General features: G+C 42.7%; 1 protein-coding gene across 5 annotated transcripts in view, besides 4 other annotated features; it reads left to right on the top strand.

Moving 5' to 3' along the window:
* lov (jim lovell) overlaps positions 1-21,512 on the top strand; it is a 53,848-nt gene that overhangs the window by 28,964 nt on the left and 3,372 nt on the right. For 2 of the 5 annotated variants that reach the window (NM_079141.4, NM_138150.4), the window contains exons 1-3: positions 11,472-11,624; positions 14,165-16,382; positions 18,941-19,072. In NM_079141.4, coding sequence (NP_523865.2) covers positions 14,201-16,382; positions 18,941-19,072 — 2,314 coding nt within the window. In that variant the 5' untranslated portion in view covers positions 11,472-11,624; positions 14,165-14,200. Of the gene's footprint in view, positions 1-11,471; positions 11,879-12,377; positions 12,570-14,164; positions 16,383-18,940; positions 19,073-21,512 lie in introns of those variants that run through there. The other 3 variants (NM_001014554.3, NM_145761.2, NM_001299947.1) reach the window with 3 other exon arrangements.
* Positions 3,381-3,557: a mobile genetic element.
* Positions 12,807-12,870: a mobile genetic element.
* Positions 19,784-20,808: a mobile genetic element.
* Positions 21,037-21,512: part of a mobile genetic element that runs on past the window's edge.

The raw sequence follows: 21,512 nt of genomic DNA, 5'->3' as shown, positions 1-21,512 counted from the left end.
TTGACCACGTGATCACGATTTATTTGCTCGCCTTGCATTGTTGCGGGATTGTGTTGCTGTTTACTTGGGCCTAAATACCCCGCGTGTTGCTGCTGCTGTGGAAGCAGCCACTGCAACTATTCCCGTTGCCATTACCGCTCCCGTTGCTGCTGGAGCTTCGTTGTCTGGAACTGTTCCCCGTCGCTGCCGAATAGCTTTGTGCATTTGCCTGAACGAATTATAAGCCCCTAACTTCATTTTAATTAAGCCCACTGAATCGAGTATTGTATTTTATAGGACTTCACAGTACGCACTTCTATTAGCAAGCTCTTATAATGTTGAGGCATAAATTGCGAACACACAAAAAAACAATATATTATCTCATTGCAGTTACTTTAATTCAAAATTAAATAAAACTTTGCCTGCTCAATTTCAACCTTCTCAATAAAAATCCCATACTGAGCAACCTTTTCGCATCATTGCTCATCCAAACCCAAACTCAATTAGCGCTCAGCATCCATATACTATATCCCTCAATAAAAAGACAAAAACAAAAAAAGCTTTAAGCTGCCCATTAACTGCGACAAAAAAAACTAGCCCAATGTTGCGCCGAACTGGATGCTACGCCACGCGATCCGTTTGTGCAAATGTCGGTCATAATATATTTCTGACCAATTAGAATAAAAACTAATTGCTCAAGAGCCGACGGGGAAGACTGTAGACCAATTAGTCAGACCAACAAAACATAATCCACAACTTTAATCGAGGCAGCACAAAAGAATGAGCACCTTTGTGGCCGAAACCAGTTCCGAAACCCTCTGGAAGTTGGTCAACCAACCAGGGAACTCGAAAAGCGCTCAACATTACAAGCCGCACGAAAAGCCTCGGTTCCAGCTTAAGCTGAATCTATCGAGTGGCTCTCCCCGATCTTGGTCCATTCAAGCTATGCCAGTTGCGGGCCAAACGCGAAGTGAACCTGACGCGCAAGCGCACAGCACTGTGCAATTGAACTTGCAAGACTATACCGTAAAACGAGCAAATACCGTAAGAGCATCAACGGTGTTCGCGCCGTCGGAAAATCTATTAATTGATCGGAAAACAGTTTAAATAAATTGAAAAAATTGAACGTTAAAGGGGCTAATTTAGGCAAAAAGACGAAGTCCCAAGTTTAATTACCTCCAATCTCACGCGAATGCAAATGTAAAATTTTTAGCAAAGGTAATTTGAATGGAAATGCATTTGCATACATGAAATGCTAATATCTATCATTGAATTAGCATTTCTCATTTTATAAGTTGCAATTTGATTAAAAGTGAGCAACAAGTATTTAAGAAAAAAATCTTGGAAATTCAACATGTCTTTGTGAGGGCAATTTGCCTAGGTTCACATCGCAAATAAATAACAATAAATCGCGAGTAATTTTTCATACCCAAAGCATATTTTTAAATATTTCTTAATTGAATTTAAATGGGCACTGGCAAACTCCCGTGTCGATGTTTCAATGACAACCTTCAACTTGGCCAATTCTTGAATATTCTATGCGGCTTTAACTTGAAGGTAAGTTCAATTAGTTTTATCCAAGAGGTTAAGAGTTCAGGCTTCTCTTGGCTTTGCCTCTGCCAGTAAACTTTTGCCGTTAAATATGCATAACACGCAAGGCAGACTATAAGATTTTGGTATAGTTGGCAATTGTAGGTTTTCAGTGATTACACCATTCTTGGATTTTTAATTTATAGTTAAAATCAGTACATATTAATATTTTCGGGCCAAAGAACTGATAAATATTGAATTCCCTTCCGATTCAACCAGTATGTGATAAAAAAGAGGTCCCGAATATTTGGCGAAAACTGATACAGGCACACCAGGTGCGACCAAAAATACATTTTTGGCTGCCATGACAGCAAATGTCGAAGTCCAGAAATAACGTAAGCCTAGAAGAGAACAGATAAAGGGCAGGTGGTGGCAAGATATCCAAGCTGAACAATGCGAAATGAGTGAGACAGAAATGGATAGCATGAAACGTCATATCCGCAGGGAATTGGCAACAATTACTAATAACAAAACAATATAAACCAACAACAAAATACAGAAAGGTTATCAAACTGCTGAAATCAAAACAAATCGCAAACCAAAATGAAGCAATAAAAGCCAAAGCGCAGGCATTCGGTTCGGTTTCTGCTTTAGTCGCCGCTTTTGTAGCCCAGGGATATGCCAAGGATACGACATGTTGATAGTGGTTTTGGTTCGGGCTCCCATCTGCTTGTCCACTTGAGAGCTCCTCGTAGTCGGCCAGACGCCAGCCGAGTTGGGAGTCGGCAAAAACAGTAGCCATCCTCTGATGTGAGTGGCAGATTTATTCCAGATACGTGTTGATGGGACCATCCGAAGGGGCGTGCATAAATTTATTCCAGTGAAAGTGCTACAATATCGGAATGGTCGTGCTCTGTCCACTGTGTTGGCTGTGTTTAAAATAATGGAAGGATTCGCTTTCGTTGCTATACTTAAATTTTTTTGAAAAAAGTAGTTATGTTTGGGCTGTCATTAAATATTGGTGGTCGATCCCAATGGGCGCCTAATTTCGATGATTATCCAGCGTTTTTAGAACAGAAGCACTTTCTTCAATTCAGCACGGACTTCTGCTGCGGCTTCGACTGACCTAATTTTTGATGAGTGTGGGGATTAGTCGCGACTGTCTTGTGGTCACTAATAGTGTTCTGTTGCTCCTCAAAAGAAAACTGGGAAACAAATTCTGCAAAAGCGAATTTGCCTGCCTTGGCTAGACGATGGTTATCTTAACTTTTGCATACTCTTATGCTGCTAATGTTTATTTGATTTTACCATTGTCTGGCCTGTATTAGGAACTGGGACAACGAACGCCCAGGTAGCGACGCGGGCCGGCTAATCCTGGCGCTAGGATAATCCTCTATTTAGACGTGGCTCAGTCACAGGTCTAGACAATGGTCAGCGCCAGGCATCTCGATAAGCGTAATTCTTTTCCAATCGAAATTAACGATTAGCAGGATGACGCTGTGAGATATTTGTCAGAAAGCTCATGCCACATGTGCTTAATATAGAAGCCATGTGCCCGCCACAATCTAAGTCAACAAAAGCCTTCCCCGCCAAAGGCGCAGGATACGAACAATGGACCACACCACGGCAACGAAAGATTCGCATCACTTGATCACCGTGTTGCCGACGTAGTCAGCCCCACTCTTAGTGCGGCTAGAGATGAACTCGTGATTTGATCGTAATGCTATTCGCCAGATTTTAGCACTTTCAAATACTAAATGTATCGAACGTTTCGGCGAAAGGACCTAGCGAGCCCCACATAGAATTCGACGACATGGGCATCTTTAAAGATTGCAGTTGATTATTCCCGTTACTCCTAGAGGAAGAGGGTATACTAGGTTAATTGAAAATATGTAACAGGTACAAGGAAGCGTTTCCGACCATATAAAGTATATATATTCTTGATCAGGATCAATAGCCAAACCGATCTGACCCTGTCCGTTTGTCGGTCCGTCCGTATGAACGTCGATATCTCAGGAACTATAGAGGCAAGAAGGTTGAGATTAAGCTTTATGATTCTAGAGACATACATAGATGCAACTTTGTTGACCAATGCTGCCAAAAGCTGTTTTCATATTATTTCCAAATTTCTTTCAATACGCCTTCAAAATAAGGAACTCGACTATATCATTTTCTCTTGTTTTTCGTTTGTATTGATGGCATGCAGCACACTGCGATTTCAGACACAATTCAAACAATAAAACCTTTTTATGGGCTATAAATGAAAATTTTTTTCAATTTATCAATTGTACTCGTACGACTAACCCGCGCTTGGCATTTACATAGGTCGTCTTTGTTTGCTAAGAGAGCCATCAATTGTCCAACTCTGGTAAGCAAGGATCTGCTTGAGCTCAACCCATTGTTCGAGGCTAGCCGCGCGTGTTGCAAAAAATACAAGCTCCGTCTCATATGTTCTCGGGTGTGGCAACTTCTGATACTAATAGTGAAACCCCAACAGCCTTGGCACAAAAAATAAAAAAGTAAGGCGGCGCCACGGCTTGAAGGTTGTGAGGAAAACGCCAAAATAACTGCTATTGAGCAGATCTCGACAATCGAAATGTGAACCAAAATACAGTAATTACCTTGTAGAGATTTCCTTTAAATCTTAAAGTTGAATTATTTATTTATCCGTTTGCGATACTTTGATTTTCAAAATCGCTTTGAAACTCTCCAAAACTGTACGACTAACTTCTAAATACAAATATGAAAATTCAATATTAGGTAGCGATCAATGTTGTTTTCTATTCTCTTCTAAATTCTAAACTGTGAAATCTTTAGTGCAAGTGCGATAATGTACACAAAAGGCGACTTCGGAAGGCGTAACTTGAGTTGCAATTAAAGACAATGAGTGACCATTGTTCAAAAGAAAAGAAACAACATTGGAGCACCAAACTACAAGCAGCTACGATAACGCACATAAGGAGGAAAAATTTTCGAAATATGAGGCCCAAGAACTTCACCTTTAAATAATGTTAAGCGAAATTCGAGCGGGCAGGGGCTCTCCCGGGAAACTGGGCACTGATAATATCACTTTAAGGTGATTCCCAGCGCATATTATGACGGAGATAAACATCGCTTAAAGCGAGAGACGGCGACACCGTCGACGAATGACCATCTTTAAAGGCCACTCTCAGTACTCGCAGAATGTAAATTTACCCTGGAACAATTTTCGTCCACCAAAAGAAAGTCAAAAAAAGTGCAAGAAAATGGTGGAAATGAAAAAAAAATACCAGAGTACTAAGAAGAACAACTTTCGGACAATAAAGGTTACCTTAGGAAAGTTGTCCGACGCCTTGCTGAGCAGTTGAAGGTGGTGCCGACGACCGCGTGAATCGATTTTTATCTTTGCGATAAGAGAGCAATTGGGGCGCCAAGGGAAGGCCCGGAACACGAAACTATGTGGCCAACTTAATGAGGCAGTGCTCAAGTCACGGCCTGGTCAACTTTCTTAAAGAAAAGAAGAAAATTTAAATTAGCCCAGGCAGCAGTTTTGTTGACTTCAGCCCACATCCACCACGAAATATATGCTCATGTGTAAGCATATAGTAGGGTTGAATTCGGCGAGCTGGCCGAAATAAGAAACTAACTGGAATTATAATTTAAGCGTGAGAAAAACTCACTGTGAATTGTGTGAAAAAACCTAAAAATTTCCTTTTGTAATTCCTAAATGTGTTCACATTAGAGTTCGCATTGAGTTGCACACTCAACTGGACTAGTAATCGGTGAATAATGTGGGACGATGGGAATGAGTAGTTAGTGTATGAGTAATGAACGAGTTAAAAAGCGTGAAGGCATTTGGTCTATTTAACTGTTTTTTATTTTAAATATTTAAAACTATTTAAAACTAAACTATGAAATGGATGCAAGCAAGCATTTTATTTCATATAGTATTGTATATTTCATATGAGTATTCTAAGCATACATTTTCCGAAGCCAAGCGTTCAAACGCGGGTAACACAATAGAAACATTTAAAATATCCGCTTTAAATTTGGTGTACTTCTAATTGTATGACTTTTACGCCTCTTGTGCTTTAGAGTATTTGGTCAGACGACATTTTTCATATAAAAACACTCGCAACTATAAAATTTAATATCAATACTCCAATACGATGAACAAAGCCCTCGAGCCAAGTAGCCCGGACTTACGCCCGATTGGAGGAGCAGGTCATAATAAGATGCACATATATACACAAACATTTATACGTCGTATCTCCATGTATAGATTGCGGAGAATTGCCAGCGACAACAACAAGGGTTTTCGCGGGGGCGGGAAAAAGTTTTGGCACATACGCGGGTAAGAGATAAATAACGTTAAGGACAGTGAAAAAATTCGCAGAGGAGGTAAGCACAAAAAGCTACGAGAAAGTGTATGTGAGTAGCGCCAGTCGCCGAATAAATGCAATAATGGAGAGAAGATGGCCTACCCTAGCTCACTATTAAGTTCGAAACTCTTTGCGGTTCCCTCTAAAAACTGATATACGTATGGCTTAGTTAAGTATCCTTAGTTTTTCTTCCAAGCCGAGAGGTTAATTTCTTTTTTTCCTTGGGAACCGACTTTCACTTTTCAGTTCTTTGTCGGCTCATAATGAACTCTTTAAGGCGTATTTCGGCGGAAAATATTCAGAGAGTTCCTTGACGGACTTGATGGGATAAGAAACTGCACGAGGTAGTTTATTAGTCCGATAATTTTGGGCAAAAAAGTTAAAAAATAATATAAAAATTTAACTTTATGATAATTCAACAAGACAACTAAACTTGTATAAAATATTATATTTCCCCGAATTAGGGGAAAGATGACAAACTCAATACTGTAAATGGTTAAAGTTGAGTGAAATCAAGCACCGCAAAAGATAAAAAATGCAACCAAATGCTTGTCTCTTGAATTTTTATAACTGTCAGGACAAAGCATAAAGACGGAGCCCCTTGATTTAACTTATAAGATGTAGCAGAATTTAGAATATTCTCAGTTGAAGAAATTAATGAAAATATCAGACTGGAGCTGGAAAGTCACCACCAAGCCCAGAAAGTCCACATATCCATTGGCCCACCCCATAAAAACCGTTTTTTGTTCCTATGCCCAGAAAGTTATTTAAAAAACTCGGCTATTGTCTTTGAGCTCAAATTTCAACTTACAAACAAGGAAGACGGTCATGACAGTTCGGTGTGGGGGGATTGGAGAAGTGCCCAGCGATGCAAATGGGCAGCCCGATGGGCATGGTCATGGCAACGGTTTTCGTTTCTCAAGTACACTCTGTCGAGGGATAAAGCTAGGAGTAAGACAGCTGCGGGGACGAAAAATGCTTTGGTAAACAATATTAATGAATACACGTAAAGCAGCAGATATGCCAGATATGCCAACTTTCTAGAAAACATTTCTCAGGGTACACGATAAGAAAGGCAATGTATTGTAGATATGTTAAAGTAATGACCGAAATTATGAACTTCATAAAGTGTAAAAGAAAAAGAATCGTAGATGCATGGTCAACCAAATTGTACTAAAAAAAAATTTTTTTTGTTGGACGTACATTTTCTCTGTTTTGTCCGCTTTAAATTTGATCCTTTTAACTGTTTTGGTCGCGTTCAACGTATCCTAGACAGCCTTTCGAAGAGGCTGAAATTGTCAACAGTTGCAAAATGAAAATGGCGTTGACGGCTGGCGGAGTAAGCGCCTTTTTAATTTGATTTTTTTTTTTTGTTTCGTCCTCTCGCCCTTATGTTGTTGATGTTGGTTATGCATTTTCTTATTGCCTGATTTTTTTGTAGTGGTGCGTCCACTTGGCTAGCGCCGGCAATGAGTCGATGATTTTTCTATTCTTGTTGAGCTGGACGACAGCAGCTTCCTCCTGTGGGTCCAGCTATATGTATGTGCAGCAGTCGCGGTGCAGTCAATGCCTCTTCGCCCCACCAGGCGACCACCTCACTTCCCCGGCAAAACGGTCGCTTGTTGCTCTCGACTCCTCGGCGTATTTCTTGAAAAAATTTCTCTAGCATTCACCATCCTTTTCCTTTGCAAAACGTGTCTGTGGCCGTTGCTCGTAAGCTCTCCTTCGCCGTGTTCTTTTTTCCTTTAATCATATTTAATTTTTTTAGCTTTTTCATTCCCGTGCTCGAGTTTTTTCCTAAAGTTTGCTTTCTGCCTGCTGTTTCTGGCGACTTTGCTCGCTGCTGCAGAGCAAACTTCTGCTGATTTCTGGGCGCCTGTTCCACCACTGGACATGGACGGCCAACCAGATGCCTGTCTTTTGACTCTGTTCTTGACCGCGTTATGGCGCCTCATGTAATGGTCAAGACGTATTTTCACTTGCATTGATTTCTTGTTTTTTTCTCACGATTTCTCTACTACTGTCCGCTGAGATAAAGCAGTCTTTAAAGCTCCTTTTGTGCGATTTTTCCAGCCGACATTTTTGAACAGGTTGCAGTTGTATTCCAGAGCGTAGAAAAACGTACAAATATCTTATTGAATTCAAAAATAATACAAGGTAATGAATCCATTAATCTGCCCAACCATGGGAAAGGGATCATCCTTAAACTGGTCTTAGAATATTATTTTAATAGAAAGAAATCAACTGAAATATTAAAACGGTCCGTGGCCACCTGATATCTCGTTAGCATGCATAATGATCCAATCCCAAGAGCATCCCTTCTTCCCGTTTTCGTAAGAGAACTAACTTGTAGATAACTGTTTTAAAAATACGCGTCACCGAGTCACTGCCAACAGACAGTGGACGTCGGCCAACTTGTGAGCTCTTAATTAGTAAATGGTGGCCATTATGGCGGATCCTGGCCCTCCTACCCTCTAGCCACTACAGAACATATCGAGTAGCAAACAGACCAGAAAGCTCCTGCCCCGTCCCTTCTCGTATATAACCCATACAAAGAGAATTCCATACATTTCATAATTATCAGGCGAGTCAAGAACCCCTTTATCACAACGAAGCGCACCTACAAGCGCTCTTCCACCCACAATACCCTTGACAACCCCTCTATGTGCTTTGGAAGCCAAAGGATAACGAAGGAGAGGAAAACAAGAGTGAGAAAGCGGACTTCTACGCCGCTTGCTCCGCTGGGTCCACCAAAGCGCTCTCATTTTCGCGAGCGTGAAAAATTGAGCAACGAAGGAAAATACGGAAAAAAGCAAAAATATATAGCTGCGTCCTGGGTCGAAGACATGCGCACGTGTGCCGTGGAAACCGCGCGGAAGGGGTGGGAGAAAAGAAAACCAGATAGGGCAATGAAAATGTACACTTCCACTCGGTTCCTGCAGCAGCCCCACACAGGCAGAGCGGCAGCAGCCTCTGCCGCGAGCAGACCGCGACAGACACGCGCTCCATATGTCGATTCGAGAAACTGTACATGATTTGCATAATTTTCAAATAAATCCCTTCAATTCGCATCCGAGAGGTGCAGCCGGGCGGGGACTGAAACTATAACGATTCCCACCCTTGATCGGTCCTTTTTTCTCTTTTTGTTGTAAGGTGTAAAAAATGTGAAAACGTATCCTTTATTTGCCCTTTGTCTGATTTGAAATTTGCATATGAATCGGGAAACTTTTGTGCACTGAATTCCTTGCATTTGCATAATCGATGCGCGCATGCGTGCAGTTTTGGATTTAGGTTAGCTATTCGATATGATTTTCTGCCCCTCGGGGTGACATGCGATCATCTAGGTAGGCCAACGACATATTGTCGGTCTACTCTATATGTGCTTGATGTGTTTGCGTTGATCTATGCCAACAGCGTATAGAAATTGAAATAAGCTTCCCCAAAAAAATATATAAAAACAAAATATAGCAGCGTAATTATGAAGAATAGAATAGTAGGAGAAAAGTAGAACATACTGAGGTGCCTAGACTAAAGGTGGGCAAAGGAACTCCCTGTTCCCTGAAAACGAGAAAAAGTAAAAATCGAAGAAAGACAATTAGAATTTATGACGAAAACAAAGATCTGACAACAAAGCGCCGGCAAATAATTCATAAAATTGAAATAAGCTACCAAAAGGAAACAAAAATTCAAGCAAACAAAGCGGTGAGAATATGCTGGGAAAAAGGAATCTATGAGGCTACCCGCGACAATCCATTTATTAATTTATATACTAGATAGGCTTTATTATTATTGGTATCGAATAAATTGTTGAGGGAGCTTTCATGAATGCCCCTGGAGTCGCCTAACACAGTTGCACCTTAATGTTCTCATACGTCAGACCCGCTCTTAGGTTCCCAGCCAATGCCTGACTTCCACTGCGAACACACGGCTGACCTCTTCTAATCCATTTAAGCACATATGTGGGCGTGTGTACATAGGCGTCTACTGTGTGCAGTTGCCTGGCCCATGTACTTCTGCATTGGTGAGCGAAAGATTTGCGCCAACAAATCGAAATGTTGCAAAAACGTGCTCATATGGCCAACACACAATAGCAGAGGCACACATGCTGACATACACATCCACCCTCATCCTTCCGTTCGGAATTTTCCGCAACCGCTTTTCCGACTTCCACCAAAACCGCGCTCAGCTAAGGGTTGGTTTTTCCGAACTTCGCGATGTACATACAAACATTTTTTTGTTTTTTTTTTTCTCTTTCGCACACATGCCCAAGAGCGAGAGACATGTGCACACAAGCACACACTGCGTATGCTATGTGTGCAATGTGTTGTTTATATGATTTTTTTGTTGTGCCTCTGCGCCAACGCCGAGCTCCTGCGCTCCACCCCCAAGCTCCTATGTAAAGGCAGCCTGCACGCATGGCATGGCATGGAATAGATAACATATTAAAAGCTGAGCACATGCGACAAGGACAGCACCAGCAGTCCTGGCTGCGCTGCCTCGGAGTAGCAGGGCAGCGACGCAACGTCGCCGCTGGAAAAGCTTTCCCGGGGCAGATGAGCAGAAGAGTTGTACATGTGTGGTGTGCACACACAAACACACCCCCACGCTAGTCCTAGTCTCGGTTGTTGTCTCCTGCGCTCTCTGCCAGAACTGTCGTCCGTCTCGCTCGAAGCTTTCTCACTCTTACTCACTGAGCCACTCTCCTCCATTTGTTCGATTCCGACGGCAGCGGCGGGAAAACTCAACTCGCAGCTTTTCAAATTTCCATAAGCTGGCAAAAAAAGGGATATGTTGCCGCCGACGCCGACGCCGACGCCAACGCCAGCTGCGGCGTCGGCCTTTTTTTGGTGGGGGTTATATTAAAAAATGTTACACTCCCGCGCAGTCGGTGGCTCCAATGTGTGACAACTGTGGGCCGTGAATGAGTGAAATCCTTGTGGGGTGGGTGTCCTTCCAGCTCTTCTTGTTGCGATACCCGTGTTGTCTGGTGGTAGCTCTTACTCTTTACGGGTATTCGGAGCCTCCACATTAACACGAGTGCCTTTATGTGTATATGTATGTACACGAAGGGAACTCGGCGTGCGTGTGCTCTTTTTGCTCCCTTCGTGTCCTCATGGCTCGTATCGTCTGATTCGGCTCATGTTCGGCTTCGGCTACGCATGAGTATGCAAATTTATTTCGTGTACACATATACATAATACATTTTTTTCGGTGTACGTGACGTGCGAGGACATTCTCAAACTCCCCCATCACTCCGCTTAGCTTCTGTTGTGATAAGGGAAACTATATATTTTATGTGATGAAGGAGTAAGTAAGTCGCTTCGCTGCCGGCGCTGCTGCCTCAGCCGACCGAGCTTCGTCCTGCCAAACGGAGCGCCGCATCCTCATGTGATTCCTGTTTGGCAGAGTCCGACCGTTTGTGGCCCACTGCTCATACGTGTGCGTGTACGTGGGCGGCCGTGGCCACGCTAGCAGGGGGCGTGGCAAGTGGGTGGCTGTGGTGGGCAGCGCGTGTGTGCCGTCGCTGCCGCCGCCTCTGCTGGCGCTCTGTTAGCTGCGACGTGGTTGCTGTGTTTTTTCAGGCCCGGCCGACATCATTTGAATTAGTCGCTTCGTGACGTTTGAACGGTTCAAAACATACACGCAACCCCCACATACGCTCATTCGTTACCCGCTACCCGTTAACCGATACGATGGTCAGCGGCCTTTTACAACGCCGCCGCCAATAATTTACCGTATTAGTTCGATTGATAAGTATGTTAAAAAATTACATACTCTTACGTGAAATTAAATATATCGGCGGGTATCGCGTGCTTAAAAAAGACTTTTAAAGTATATTGCATAATATTTATTATATATTTTAAAATCTCTCCAACTTGTTTCCAAAGAAGCAATCAAACGGCAATTCAAAAACCTATCAAATGGTTGTAAATACATAGGTTTTCTTGATTTGAAGTCTTGTATTTCCTTTAGACATAAAAAGTTACAATTTATAGGTATTGTAAAAAGTACGTTTCATGTGTCCTTCAAAAAAATCATTGTGTTTTAAACATTTCAAATGAAACCCAAAATCAGTTCTTTGAAAATTGCCCTAAAATTAAAAGGACGGGTATGACAATATAAACTTAGTAATAGGCCACAAATTGACCTGTCAGCAGCCATTTGAGAAGCAAATTTGAGTACCCACCCATTTGTGATCTACCTGTTCGGCTGGTCTGCACTTTATTTATTTGCTTTGTGTGTGTGTCAACATACACGATCACGCACCTGATTATCACCTGCTCTGTTGACCAAAGGGAAATCCTTTGTACCGCAGAGTAAGAGCAAAGTGAGAGCGAATTGTAGCCGATCCTGCCCACCACGACTCACACATGCACGCATAGTTTTTGTATTGTGTGTGGTGTTCGTTGACTGAGGGTTGCATGTGTGCGGGGTGTGTGTTGAGGTTCGCTCATAGGTGAACACCGTTACCAACTTGCTGTGCATTTATTTGCATAGATATAGCTCAGTTTGTTACAAACCCTCGACCAGAACGTGTAACTCTAAAGTCGCGAGCGTCCGATCTTGTTATAATTAATAAGGAGTGACAACACATGTCTTGAACAGAACTATATTGTGCAAAGTATATAATTTTAGTGGATTTTATTAAAAAGTGAAAGTACAAATCAATCAGAAGTATCGCAAGAGTCAGTTAAAATGGTAATGGTTGGGTTTAAAAATTTAATATTGTAAAGATACGGTTTCTAAAGCCATGTGAAGGTTGTTTTTTAAGGCATTCTACATTTTAATGTCAATTCATTTTTGACAATTATATTTAACGCACTAGGTTATAAGAAAAACTTTTTTCTTACCACAAATCGTATTTAATAATAGTGAGATGTGCAATTTTTTTAATGGAAGATAATAAATGAATCGAAATTAAAAATAGAAGACAAATCAAACAAGAGATGACACTGTAGTCGAGTAACCCGCTTATCAAATACCCCATTACTCAGCGAGTCAGCAAACAAGAAATTTCAACAAAAATAGTAAATTGAAAAAAAGTTGAAATTTTTCAAAAATGTGACAGCGATAATCTGGTATACGAAAGAAAATGATAGGAAAAGACAAAAAATAAAAAATTAAGATTTTCAAATGAGTGTTGGGGGATCCTTAGTCTCTTTTAACTGACTTACTTTGCCATTAATTTAAAAGTTGATTTCTCTTCTCTGCGTTCCACTAACTTGCTTTTACCTGTCGCCACTCTAAAGCAAAATAAATAAATAAAAATGTTGTCTCAGCTGCCACAAACCGCAAATGAGTTACGAGCTGAAAAAAGGAGCAAACCAAAACCGAGCATGAACCGATGTAAACGCCTAGCAGCTCGCTGCTAATTGCACATTGTTGCAGTCGAGCGTGGTTATCCTTTGGCTCTGGCTCGCTCCCAGCAGAAAGATCTGGCGTGGAGAAGCATGTGTTAATATGCGGTTTCAAGCTCCGTCCACCCACCTCTTCAACTCAACAGCCACTCCCAAAAGGTAGACGGATGAGCAAAGGATGCAGCAACTACGGCAAATAAAAATGTTTATTTTGCTTGCGCTCCTACCAAAGTTTTTTAATTTTGTCTAAGGAAGTTAGTGTGAGGTGAGAGGTAGTCAGGCAGCTGGTGACTGTTTTAAAAATTCACACACGCAGTGTTCAACGCTTTTGAGAAGATGAAGTGCGAATCCAAGCCAGACAGTTGCTGAATTAATTAGATGCATCGCACTGGATGCGGCAATCGCCCACGAATAAAACGGTGGCAGATCCACGCAAACAAGTAGAGTTTTTCCGTGGATTGATATACTAAACACTTTTTAGAGCCCAAAAAGAAATAGCAAAACTTTAAACTAGTTTTAAAAATTGTGATTTTCTAAAAGGAAAGTATTCTGATTGAGTTCCCATTTTGCCAAATTCATTCCACTGTGAAGTGCCGGGAGCACAGTTAAACAAAGCAAAACCAAATTCGAGCAGGGGGAATGAGCCATTATCACACATCTGCATGTGATATCCTAGAGGATACACGACACAACACGTAGCAACTGTGATTGCTACAGCTTCATGCTCTTTTTTGCCATTCACTGTCTCCACAGCTGGAAAAATGATATATGCCGCGACTCATTAACATATTATCACACTGTACACACTTCAAATGTGCCTTACAGCATATGTCATGAATACGAATACATTATGCCTGGTATTATTCTTAAGCTTTGCTTACTCGTCTCTCGCCTAAACCGTTCTCTCTTTCCTTCTTCCGCATGTTCTTTTCCCAGAGAATTGAAGCACGCTGCACGTGACTGGAACGGGGCATGTTAAAGGACGCCCACCAGAAGTTGATTAAACATCGCCAATCGACGAAGCTCTCCATGACCGACTTCGCTTGTCAGGCGGCGCCTGTAAAGCAGCCCCTGCCGCTAGAATTGCCGCTGCCTTTGTCAGTGCAGCTACAGCTTTTAGCAAAGACTCCGACCAGTGATCACGCCCCAATGCACTCTACGCCTCCGACGACCCCGCCTACGCCACCTCCTCTGCCCTTGAACATGAGTCAATCGGCATCGGCGGTAACGGAAGCTGCTACTCCAGAAAACAGTCTGCCTGCCACACCACCCTCAGAAGGTGCACTAGCTGTACCATCGGCCCCACAGGATCACTACAGCCTACGCTGGAACAACCACCAGAACCACATCCTGCGGGCATTCGATGCACTGCTGAAGACCAAAACGCTGGTGGACGTGACCCTGGTCTGCGCGGAGACTTCGATCCGGGCTCACAAAATGGTGCTCTCCGCCTGTTCGCCCTTCTTCCAGCGCGTCTTTGCGGAAACTCCCTGCAAGCACCCAGTTATAGTGCTCAAGGATTTCCGGGGTTGGGTAGTGCAGGCCATTGTAGACTTTATGTACCGCGGAGAGATCAGCGTGCCCCAGCAGAGACTCCAGACACTCATCCAGGCCGGAGAGTCGCTTCAAGTCCGAGGCTTGGTGGAGAGCTCTGTCCCAGAACACACTCCCACACCGGCCGCTTCCCCCGATGATTTCGGGATGTTGGACACCTCTATGCTGTCCTCTACCTTTGAGGACGAGTGTCCGACGATGGTCCGACCCTCTAAGGGTGGAAAGCTTTTGATGCCGTCCGCCCGACTGTTTGGCAACGCTTCAAGCGCCATTGCTGCTCTAGGTTTGCGACGAAAACGAGAGCAGGAGTCCGACCGCGACTTGGAGAGTGATCAGGAGCTGGGAGGCAGTTCACCTATGCCACGACGTAAGCAAGCGCGACCGCGGCGCCGCTCCGGCGATGTGCCGCACGACTTTACCTTAAACAAAACCGATGCAGAATCCTTGCAAACTGTGATCAAGCACGAGCTTCTAGAGCGAGCGGAAAGAGATCAGGAAGAGGCTCCTGATCAAGATAACAGCCAAGGGGAAGCTGAAAAAATTAGTTCGTCGCCAGCAAAAACGTTGGTTGAACGGGCTAAGGAGCAAAAGTCCATGAAAGAAGAAGGATCCGATCAACCACGCAGTCTAAACGAGAATCACCATCAACTCGAGCTTGACGATGAGGACGACGACGATCAGGATCATGAAGAGGAAGAGGAGCAAGACATTGAAGAGCTTATTCATACGACCAACGAGCTGAGGCGTCAGGCTGCAGCAGCTGCTGCAAATGCAGCCGCCATGTCTCCCAACCCTTCTCCCTGCCTCAGTGACGGGCCCGAGGACCTCTGCACCACTAAGAAAGGCAAGGAACTAATTTCTGGCCCCTCTAGTTCGGCAGACTGTGAGTCCAATAACAACAACAGCAGCAAGCTGCAGGACAACAACCAGCGCATAATGCTGTCTCTAAAGGACATCCGCCAACTAAACGCTAATCCGAACCCTACGGCCATCCACACGCCTACTAGCTGTTCTGGGGGCAACAACGGACTACTTACTTTCCCTCCGCCCGGACTTCGGCCTCCTGGTCTACCAGACAGCCCGCCCTGCCACATGGAAGCGCTAGAGGCACAGATGCACGCAGCTGCTGCTGCTGCCGTGGCGGCTGCTGGATCTGGGGAGCATCCCTTCCATCATATGGAGCACCAGATGGAGATGTCTTTGGCGGCTGCAGCGGCAGCTGCTGCGATGCATCAGCGTGAGCCACGGGATCCCCGTGATGGGCGCGACCACAACGCATTTGCGAGCAATTTGCTGGGGCCAATGGGGATGCCCCCGTTCGGAGGACATAACGGAGGCCATCCGGGCAACAGTGGTCCAGGAAACGGATGTCCTGGACAAGCTGCGCACGAAAGACTTGAGGAGAGTATGAATCGACTGAGTAAGGAGCTTGGTAAGGAGTTTGGAAAGGAGTTTGGAAAGGAGTTTGGAAAGGAGTTTGGTCCGGCATCGCCAATGAGTCTGCAAGGTCCCTTCAATGCACCGGATGGACCCCCGCATCCGCCATCACCATTGCCCTTTCCTGGCATGTCCTCTGCGATGACGCTGACTCCGCCACATAGTGAGTATCTTTTTGTAACTTAAGCCAATTGGGCCCAGAGGTCACTGGGTTAAAAGCATATGCATATGCCCAGCTACAGCTTTAATAACAGAAATTTTCTTCAATCTGGTCACGTGCAAAAATAATAAACTCTCACGGAGAGTCCCTTCGACATGTCTACACTTTTCGCCACTCTGAAATGCAACATGTGGTCTTAGCGCAACATCAAAGTGTCGCCAAGTGACAAGTATCCTTGGAGAAGTGCTCTTTCATTGCCACGCAAGACTGTTGCAAAAGCCCCTAAGCACATTATGGCTTCTCAGGCTCCTTTTGCTGCTAGTATGACCCGTGAAGAACTCCATAGCGAGCATAACACCGTTTAAAGGGTGCAATGCTTTAAGAGTTTCTAAAAAAAGGAGTCCTATCACTCTGATGTTTTATTTTTTAGTAATTAAGTCACAAAATGTTTCCGCTGTTGACAGCTTATAAGAAATATGGAAAAGCAATCGTATAAGTTCCTAATAATTTGACAGTTTACCGACTCCCACTCCGTTCTATACTGACAACAACGTCTGGGAGCTAGGGAAGGGGCAATGGGAATGCCGTTGCGGTTAAGTCCCGGGAGGAACTGCAGCCGAAGTAAATTCAATTGCGTTTTATATGATTTTTACATTCATGTGACTTGGAGTCAAGCGAAACCAACACAAGCGGAGGCGCAAAGGTTAAAAATATCGACGGGTTGGGTTAGCTTCCGCCGTTGCGTGCAGAAAGTGCAAACAATTTATGTTGTGTCTCTTCAACATGTGATTTTCGGAGCGGGTTGAGTTTAAACTGTCAGCCAACATTTAGTCAAATGACTTTTACGTTACTTGGCTGCCGAGCAGAGGACAGCACTTCTCCACATCGGGATATTCGCTGTCTGCTTTATGCCCTTTCCGGTAATGTGTTGTGTTTAAAGTATGCCAAAGCGCGCACAACTTAAACCTTTTGGCAAACAACTTTGGCATCGTCGCCAGCATAAATAAAAATACGGGGCGACGTCTCGTGGTTGGGCTTTCCTTACCTTGGTCTAGTCCTTCCACACGACTTTTGCATATAAGTCGCGCGATATTCATATTAATAATATCCGTTTGGGGAGGCCCATGCCAAGCCAAAGACCAGGACCTTCACCTGGGGAGACAGAGGGCGCCTGAATGCAGGCGAGACGCGCGCACACAGGATATAAAATAAATTAAGGCACAAAAATATGAAAAATTGTACGAAAACGCGAAGTGGAAGTCAGGCAGGAAGCGCAATACCTTTTAATGCGACAAAAATTTCAGCCAACATATCAGAAAAGCGAATACGAGAACGAGTACGGGTGACTAAAGCGCACCAAAGTCGCGCCGTATTCAAGCAAATCGCTAACTACTGCATAAACAGGCTGCAGGCAATGAGAAAACGAAAGATACGCTAAGCCGCAGAACTCCAGTGTTTTTTTAGCAAACCAGTGGTCGCCTATATAATACCCTGTAGTGTGAAATATTTTTTTTGTCGAGTATAATTTAAATTTTAAAACATATCAAAAACATATTAGTGGCAAACATTTAAAGGATATTTAAGTGGTTCTTGCAAAATCGGTATCTGTTTATGGGAACGGTTGATATTTTTGTTTAATACATTTTTCCACTTACCTTTACAAATTTTGTTCTACTCAACATGGCTAAAATTTATTTACGAGTATATATATTAACTTTACATATATCTCGTTTGCCAGACGGTCGTGCAAGAGATAAACCACCTTATGCCTTTCGTACGAATAATGTGATTTTTTTATCATATCTGGCGTGAAAATCATTCAACTAATAGCTTCTGACATGTGGGATGGGCTGTAAAGTCAAAGCTAAAGCTTGAGATCCGCCAGGATTTCAAAGGGAAATCCACAAATTTTGCGCACCTTCAAAAAAGTTTAAAGTAAAAAAACCACATTACGCATACGCCGCGTGTTGTAATGTCTACTTCAGAAAACAGAGTCAAACAATGAGCGCTCGTTATTTGTGTCATTATGCTGCAGATACAACACATCCTCAGAAACAGAAACGGATACGTCTCCTTATTCATATGCTTGAGCATTGTTTTCGCCCCCTTCTGTCTGTACGTTAGCTCGTCTGTTATGTGGCGCTTCTTCGCATCTTGAAATCCGCGGCGCGACTTATAAAATCAGTCAGCACAATGTCAATATTATGCGTTACCTCCCAGCTAGGTAAAGAGTCTTTGCGGAATCATTCCTAAGTTATCCTCATCCACCTTCTTGGCTCATCAGCTTACCAATTGTTTCACTCATGCACTCCAAGCGTAAAATATTAATAGAATAACGATGTGCCATTGTTTACAATCCGTATGTACAGTTTGTCGAAGTGTGTTTGCGTCCATTGTCTTGGCGGCTAATCAGCTTCAGTGAGCTGGAAAATATGTCGCTTATGCTTAAATTACCCAATGCAGTGACTGTTGTATAAGACGAGTGCAGTTTGCTATTTATACAGTTATTATTATTGTCACAGTGAAAAATCAATATTTAATAATAATTTTTTTGTCGACAGTGTTTGGTCTCGACTCACCACTTGGACTCTTTCCACCCGGAATCGATCCTGGCAAGCTTTATAACCCGTTAATGGAAATGAGCGATCCAAGGGACATGCCTGGCGGGCCGCCTCCATTCCTTAAAAAGAAAAGTAAGTACAAACACCCTACAAAATAAGTGCACTGAACAAACTTTCGCCAAGCCCAGCAAACAACTAATTAACCCGAAAGGCAGCCCGGACCCCAGTCAACGGCCAAGAGAGGTCTCTACAGCTGGAAATGTTTAAAATCATTTCGGCATGATTGGCGTCGATCACGTTGAGCCAGTCAAGCTTGTAGGCCGATCTGTTCCGTGTCTGGCTGCAATACTTCACACCTGACTGATTGATCTCGCACTGGGGTAGCAGAGTTCATGCCCAGTCTTCTACCTTTGTACCTCTTGCATTTGATATGCTGCACTTTTGATCACGTAGTTGCGCTCTAGGAACGAAGAAAACACTTCGGTTAGGTATCGATTGAGGGTAATAGAAGGAGTCATAAGCAGTTTTGTGAAGGGCAAAACAAAAGTTTAGCTGATTATATTATCCCTATTTTTTACGAATGCAACTAACTCTGGATTTGTATTGAATTGCTTGCGCACTTCCTTTCGAACAGTTACCCCTTATAAGACCGCTACGAAGGCACAAAAAGCCACATTCTATGCCTCCCATTTCTCGGACCGTTCCAGATGCGATCAGCGATCACTCAAGCGATCATGTGAGGCGGCAAATTTGTTTCTGCGGTTTTCCTGTGCGCCGAAGCAATTGTTAAATCGGTCGACAAATGGTTTGTTTGTTTCTTTTTCTTTTTCTTGAATGGGGCAATACAGCTATGTTCAGAAAAATAGCAGTGCTTTGGACTTGAGAGATTAAGATAAAAAAATTCCTATGATTTACAGTTTTAATAGGAAATTTTTTTTTATAATATCATTAGGTATTTAATTTCAAACAATTTAACAAATGTTTCACTTTTATTTCTTCAATAGTTTCGAAAATATAGATTAAAACAACATAATAGGCAGTGGTACTCCGTGTTTGGAGGTCGTCAGATATACTGTAGTGAACCAGTTCCACCAAATAGCACTATTTTTGACCAATCAGTCCAAAGGATATTACGCCATTCGCAGACTGGCCAGTTTCGGTAGGTTTTAGCGAAGGTAAACCTTGCCTGAATAAGCCTTGGGCTAAGTGGGGAAACCTTTCGTGGACTCCTCGCACTGAAATTTTGATTCAGTAGTCGTCACTGATTCCCAAGTTCAGCTCAGACTTTATGTCCCTAGAGGATGCAAAAGGATAGGCTTTGCTCTAACGAACTATGCGTCGATTCTCTATCTCTGTGGTACCACGGTTTTCGGGCTTCCATTCATATTTAATGGTATTGGATACCATTTTGGCAGCACATTCAAGAGTTTTTTTAATGTCCTTTTATGTTTTTCCTTCTTTTCTAAGCTTAAAATTTAACATTCTTTTCTCCTGGGAGCAGTGCTGTCCTCCACCCACTAAAATATAATTTTAAAATTTTTTTTTTTAAATTATTGCCCTTTTAAATATACGAATTAACTTAACCAAACTCACTTTTTAGAAAATAATGATCATTTCGGAACTTTACGTTGGTCAAAACCAGACACTGCTATTCTTATGAACAGCCTAAAAATTGCGATTTTGCTCAAGAATGTAAATAAAAAGAGGATAACATGAAAAACTAACCGGATTTTCTTTTTTTCCTTATCTACACATTCCATTTACCAAAAATAAGTGGAACAAAAAGTCGATTCCGAAAAGGGACATGGAAAAATACCTTTGTATTACTTAGCTTCCTTCGCACTGCTATTTTTCTGAACACAGCTGTATGTGCACCTAGGCAAAACGTAAAATGTACGCGTCGATTTTTTGATTGACAAATGGAAGAGGCGAGAAAGTAAATTCGATATACCATATTTCTATCGCTTTTTATTTAGCTCAGGGAATGGTGTTACGAGACCTCAAAAGGGTAAATATTTTTTTGAGCACTCTAAATGTGTTTGTAAGCCAGGAAATCAATATAATTCTCTATTTTTAAACCCGTTACTAGTACTAGATACTAGATTCGTTAAAAAGTATGTAACACGTAAAAAGAAGCGTTTCCGACCATATAAAATATATATATTTGTGATCAGGACAGTAGCCGGTCGAGCCTTCTGTCCGTACGAAACTATCTGTCTCGATAGCGGCAACTATTGCATTTATAGTGAAAATAGTTACTATATAGTTACAATATAGTTGTATTGTTACAATGTTGAGATTAAGCAAGCAACTTCCAAAAACATAGGCTCCGTTTAGTTTGTTTTCAAATGTTGTCACGCCCACTATAACGCCCAAAAACCGCCCAAAAACTGTAACGCCCAAACTTTTTTTAAATGACTCGATATTTTTTCATGTATTTCTTAGCCTTTTAAGCTTCTACCGATTTGCACAATAACTTTTTGCCACACCCACTAACCGCCAAAAACTGCCACGCCCACACATTTGAAAAATGTTTTGATTTTTCTTCGTTTTATGGTGTGTCTTACCAATT

Source organism: Drosophila melanogaster, chromosome 2R (assembly GCF_000001215.4).
Source record: "Drosophila melanogaster chromosome 2R".
Lineage (NCBI taxonomy): Eukaryota > Metazoa > Arthropoda > Insecta > Diptera > Drosophilidae > Drosophila > Drosophila melanogaster.
This window is presented reverse-complemented; position numbering and strand designations above follow the sequence as displayed.